General features: G+C 47.4%; 1 protein-coding gene across 1 annotated transcript in view; it reads left to right on the top strand.

Moving 5' to 3' along the window:
* Positions 1-5,901, top strand: part of LOC108798364 (guanylate cyclase 2G-like) — a 37,412-nt gene that overhangs the window by 14,261 nt on the left and 17,250 nt on the right. The window contains exons 8-13 of the mRNA XM_018570107.1: positions 100-203; positions 818-984; positions 2,011-2,163; positions 2,337-2,423; positions 3,457-3,561; positions 5,738-5,809. Of these exons, the coding sequence (XP_018425609.1) occupies positions 100-203; positions 818-984; positions 2,011-2,163; positions 2,337-2,423; positions 3,457-3,561; positions 5,738-5,809 (688 nt within the window). The remainder of the gene's footprint in view (positions 1-99; positions 204-817; positions 985-2,010; positions 2,164-2,336; positions 2,424-3,456; positions 3,562-5,737; positions 5,810-5,901) is intronic.

The raw sequence follows: 5,901 nt of genomic DNA, 5'->3' as shown, positions 1-5,901 counted from the left end.
CCGGGGGGGGGGGTGGGGGAATATTAAGGATATTGCATAGTTAGAGCGGAGGGGAGGATTGGCGTCCTTTACTTCAGTTTTAATTGTTTCCTGTGTCAGTCGTACAGATTCCTTCCAATACATCAGCTGGCCGGGACCGAAACGCCCCAGGGACCGCCCAGACTGCGGCTTCTACAACGAGCTGTGCAAGGTGGCGATAACCGGTGAGTGCGCCAGACGTTTTATATTGTATGTATTGTAGATTCCACTTCCCTTATACTCCAATAAAGTGTAAGCTCTTCTACCTTCTGTATCCTCCCTTATATCCTAATAGATTGTAAGCTCCTCCCCCTTCTGTATCCTTCCTTATACCCTAATAGAGTGTAAGCTCTTCTGCCTTCTGTATCCTCCCTTATATCCTAATAGAGTGTAAGCTCTTCTGCCTTCTGTATCCTCCCTTATACCCTAATAGATTGTAAGCTCTTCTACCTTCTGTATCCTCCCGTATACCCTAATAGAGTGTATGCTCCTCCCCCTTCTGTATCCTCCCATATATCCTAAAAGATTGTAAGCTCTTCTACCTTCTGTATCCTCCCGTATAGCCTAATAGATTGTAAGCTCCTCCCCCTTCTGTATCCTCCCTTATATCCTAATAGATTGTAAGCTCTTCTACCTTCTGTATCCTCCCTTATACCTAATAGATTGTAAGCTCTTCTGCCTTCTGTATCCTCCCTTATACCTAATAGAGTGTATGCTCCTCCCCCTTTGGTATCCACCCTTATACCTGATAGATTGTAAGCTCTGCTACCTCTTATATTGTTCCCCCTTCTTATTGCAGACACCCCGGTGATCGCTCTGATCGTCACCCTCGTCCTCATCTCTGCGGGAGGAGTTTTGTTTGTCATGTTTGTTTTAGTTCAGAAAGGAAAACTGAGGAAAAGATTTGACAGCGACACCTGGTGGCAGGTTATATATGAAGACATCACAATTCTGAAGGACAACAAGGTATAATATCCATATCCTGGAGACAAAGTATCTAAGGAGTATTAGATTGTGGAAGGAGCAGAGTCCTCCAGCAGAGCCGAGTATATCAGGAGAGGAGAGTTATAGAGGAAGGAGCAGAGTCCTCCAGCAGAGTATATCAGGAGAGGAGAGTCACAGGAAGGAGCAGAGTCCTCCAGCAGAGCAGAGTATTTCAGGAGAGGAGAGTTATAGAGGAAGGAGCAGAGTCCTCCAGCAGAGTATATCAGGAGAGGAGAGTTATAGAGGAAGGAACAGAGTCCTCCAGCAGAGCAGAGTATTTCAGGAGAGGAGAATTATAGAGGAAGGAGCAGAGTCCTCCAGCAGAGCCGAGTATTCCAGGAGAGGAGAGTTATAGAGGAAGGAACAGAGTCCTCCAGCAGAGCAGAGTATTCCAGGAGAGGAGAGTTATAGAGGAAGGAGCAGAGTCCTCCAGCAGAGCCGAGTATTCCAGGAGAGGAGAGTTATAGAGGAAGGAGCAGAGTCCACCAGCAGTGCAGAGTATTTCGGGAGAGGAGAGTTATAGAGGAAGGAGCAGAGTCCTCCAGCAGAGCAGAGTATTTCAGGAGAGGAGAGTTATAGAGGAAGGAGCAGAGTCCTCCAGCAGAGCAGAGTATTCCAAGAGAGGAGAGTTATAGAGGAAGGAGCAGAGTCCTCCAGCAGAGTATTTCAGGAGAGGAGAGTCATAGAGGAAGGAGCAGAGTCCTCCAGCAGAGCAGAGTATATCAGGAGAGGAGAGTTATAGAGGAAGGAGCAGAGTCCTCCAGCAGAGTATGTCAGGAGAGGAGAGACATAGAGGAAGGAGCAAAGTCCTCAAGCAGAGCCGAGTATTCCAGGAGAGGAGAGTCATAGAGGAAGGAGCAGAGTCCTCCAGCAGAGTCCTTCAACCCCTTATTCACTAATATGAAGGAATTGATCGATGAATAAAGAACGGGTTCTGAACACATTTTCCATACAATAGATGACATGAGCAGATCGTTCGTGCCGTGACTCTTCTCTTGTATCTCATAGGCCAGTTCTGGAGAAACGCCCTCCAGTACGCCGTCAGCATCGAAGCGGTTCGGGAGTTTGGGCTCCAGCGCTGTCATCTCCAGCAACCCGAGCTGCGGCTTCACAGACAAGCAAGGAAAAGAGATCTTTTACACCGTCATCGGCGTCTACAAGGTGACCACTCAGGAATGATCCCGAGTCTGGAATCTTCCGGTGGAGAACATTACTGAATATGGGCTTCAGTGTGTCCCGTATACAGTTCACTTCCTTCCACAGATACAGTGACACGGCATTACTGTTGGATTTTGGGGTACATTAATGTCTCTTTGCTTTGTTTTCTTTTTCAGGGTACTCACGTGGCCCTTAAGTACCTCACTGACCAAATGGCACCTTTCCGAGTTAAGAAGCAATCCGTGCTGAAGGAATTCCGCATGGTGAGTGTGTGCCAAGCTTAGAGGACATCTTGTATAAAAAAAGCTTCCAATGCTGAACTTCACCGGTGAAAGCTGTGTATCTGCGGTGTGAGATCATCTAAGAGATTTGGTGATGTCCCTTGTCTGCTGCTCACTGTTCTCCTTGCTGGAGAGGAAGCTGTACCTGAGGAGCTGCAATGCACGGATCTCCCTGCTTCATCTGTTCTATGTATCTCTGCCTCCTCCTGCTTCTGCTTCTTAAAGGAGAAATATGAGGGGGGGGTGCTTTTCCCTCACCTCATAGTTCTAGCCGACCTGTGACAATGAGACTGTCACAGGTCGGCTTAGTAGATCGGGAGGTGAGCGAACACATACCGGCGTTTGCTCACCTCTCGATCCTGTCACGGCTCTCTGTCGTGACAGGGGTGAGGCTGGATTCCCCCCTCCCCGCTCCGATCCGCCAGCGCTGAGTAGCGGAACGGACGGGGGAGGGGGCGGGTACAGCTGGCTCTGCCTCTAGCTAGGCAGAGCCAGCTGTCACTCACGCAGCTGGGCGGATCCCGGCACAATTGTTGGGATCCGTTTCAGCTGCGGTGTTTCAGTTTATAGGGAGCTGTAGCTCGCGGTATACTGAGCTTAGGGTGACGGGAGGACGCTAGTTTGTGTCCTCCCGTTACCCTAAGGTGAACTATGGGGAAAAGCCCTGACCCCATAGTTCCCCTTTAAATATTCCCCCTCCAGTCATCAGGTCATCAGGAGAGCAGCTCTGACATGAGGAAGCAAGGCCCTAATCCTCTACCAAGATGGCCACCTCTACACAGAGAAACAGTGCAGAAGAAGGCATTGCAAGTCAGTAAATGGGAATTGAGCTGTAGGGAGTCTGTAGGGAACACTGGTGATGAGCCCTTTGTCTGCTGTTTTCGGCCCAGAGGTTCCATGTTCAGGTCCTCTGCCTGCCCCTAATATGTTAGTAAAGCAGAGGTCTCAGCCGCATTACGAGCAGAGTTGGGAAGTGTGAGTTCTCTAAAGCCTTTGATTTGATTTCCTTCTTCAGATCCGAGAGTTGAAACACGAGAACCTCATCACCTTTTTCGGTGTCTGCATCGAACCCCCCAATATCTGCATCCTGACCCAATACTGCAAGAAGGGCAGTCTGAAGGTACCGGGGCTCATCCTCTCCACATACGGTCTAGACCACTATTAGAGACACTCAATGAGTTATTCTCCTCACTTAGCGATGACATGAGGTGCACGGAATACAAAAGGATTTGAAGGAACCATCCAAAATCAAATGTTTTCAAAACAGGTTGTTCTAATGAGTTTTGATTGGCCGGTTCAGTTTATTAGGAGAGCTGCTCTTCTCCCCATACAAGTCAATGGGAATGCCAAAGCAGCTTAAAGGAGAACTATGAGGGGGGTGATTTTCACTCATCCTCATAGTTGGAGCCGACCTGTGACAATGAAACTGTCACACGCCGGCTCAATAGATCGGGAAGTGAGCGAACACATACCGGCGCTCGCTCACTTCTCGATCATCTTCCCGCAGAGAGTGGTGACTGTCACTCACGGCTCCCTGCAGGGATTCCCCCCCTCCCCGCTCCGATCCTCCAGCGCTGACTGGCGGAACGGACGGGGGAGGGGGTGGGCACAGCTGGCTCTGCCTCTAGATAGGCAGAGCCAGCTGTCAATCACGCAGCTGGGTGGATCACGACAGCATTGTCGGGATCCGTCCCGGCTGCGGCGGTCTCAGTATATAGGGAGCTGTAGCTCGCGATATACTGAGCTTTGGGTCACGGGAGGAGGTTAGTATATGTCCTCTCGTTACCCTTAAGAGAACTATGGGGAAAAACACTTACCCCATAGTTCTCCTTTAAGGACACACTGCTCATCACAAGCATCCAAACCCAGGCTTATAGTGCTGAGGGGGTGTGTCTGACCACAGAAAGGGCGTGCCAGACCAGAGAAGGAGCATGTCTGACCAGAGAAGGAGCATGTCTGACCAGGTCTGTTACATGATGCAGTGCACTGGGCAGTTTAAGGGTTCATGTTGACAGATAGACGTGTAAATTTAATTTTGTTCCGAATGGAAATTTGGACAAATTTTGTTAAATTTGGAAATTTTAATGCATCTAATTTCCTGAATTCTAACGCAAATGAATCCAAATTTTTGTTCCAAATTTTGCCTGTTTTGTACTAAAACAAAATCTGACCAAAATGACCAGCACGGACTAACATGACCAGTACAGACTAAAATAACCAGTATGGACTAAGATGACCAGTATAAGAAGACCAGTATAAGAAGACCAGTACAGACTATGATGACCAGTATAAGATGACCAGTACAGACTATGATGACCAGTATAAGATGACCAGTACAGACTATGATGACCAGTATAAGATGACCAGTACAGACTATGATGACCAGTATCTCTATAGGTGGAGCTCGATGGACTTGTGTCTTATTTCAACCTAACTACCGTGTTTCCCCCGAAAATAAGACAGTGTCTTATATTTTTTTTTTCTACGAAAAAAGACACTAGATCTTATTTTCGGGGTAGGAGGGAGCTAGCACTATCTTCAGGGATTTCTGTAATATGAGATCTACCACCGAACTAGGTCTTATTTTCGGGGTAGGTCTTATATTACAGAAATCCCTGAAGATAGTGCTAGGTCTTACTTTCAGGGAAACATATGTAACTATATAAGATGACCAGTAAAGACTAAAATTATCCCCCCAAAACCCCCCAAAAATAATTAATTCATTTTACATCAAAGAACCCCCATCCAAATAGATCCGAAATGAAAATTTAAAATCCGAATGGATCTGAAAATAACAAAACAGATTTTTGTTGTATGTGGTTACATGTCTATTGACGGATGTTCCAGCCAAACGCTACATTTTCCCATTTCAAGGCGTGCAGGTGCGTTCGAATACAAAGAACCCCGCACAGTTTGACGCGAAGGGGCTCCATTCGACCCGTTTTGACTGACAGGGAGATTGAGGGCTCTGTGTCCTGCATCTCTTTCGATTTGGAAAGCGAAATATCGGTCTGTGTAGACCCCCAATATTTCCCCAAAGCCCCTAACAGTCAATGGTTACATTTCCATTCTCATCCCTCCAGCCGACTGCCAATATCTACTTCACTTTGGACGGCACAACAAATATTTTAAAGGAAGTAGTGTTTTACACTTGGTAGCCCATAACACAGAGATCAGGACATAGTGGGGGCTGTGATTGTTAGGGAGTATTTTTTTGGGGGGGTTGTTTTTTGGGGGGGTCCTGCGTGCAGTAGACTTTTATTGATAACAATCTCCTCCATTTTCTGCTTTTTCAGGATGTTTTGCAGAATAACGACATCGAGCTGGATTGGGTCTTCAAGCTCTCCTTTGCATATGACATTGTTAATGTGAGTCCCCTTCATCTGCACGCACCTACAGTGACCACAAAGCGGGTAACTGTCCAAAATGAGCCCATGATGATGGTGGAGGGGGAAGGGGG

Source organism: Nanorana parkeri, unplaced genomic scaffold (assembly GCF_000935625.1).
Source record: "Nanorana parkeri isolate BGI_ZX_2015 unplaced genomic scaffold, ASM93562v1 scaffold1455, whole genome shotgun sequence".
NCBI classification, from domain to species: Eukaryota; Metazoa; Chordata; class Amphibia; order Anura; family Dicroglossidae; genus Nanorana; species Nanorana parkeri.
Note: the sequence above shows the minus strand (reverse complement) of the source record. Positions and strands in the feature narration are given on the sequence as shown.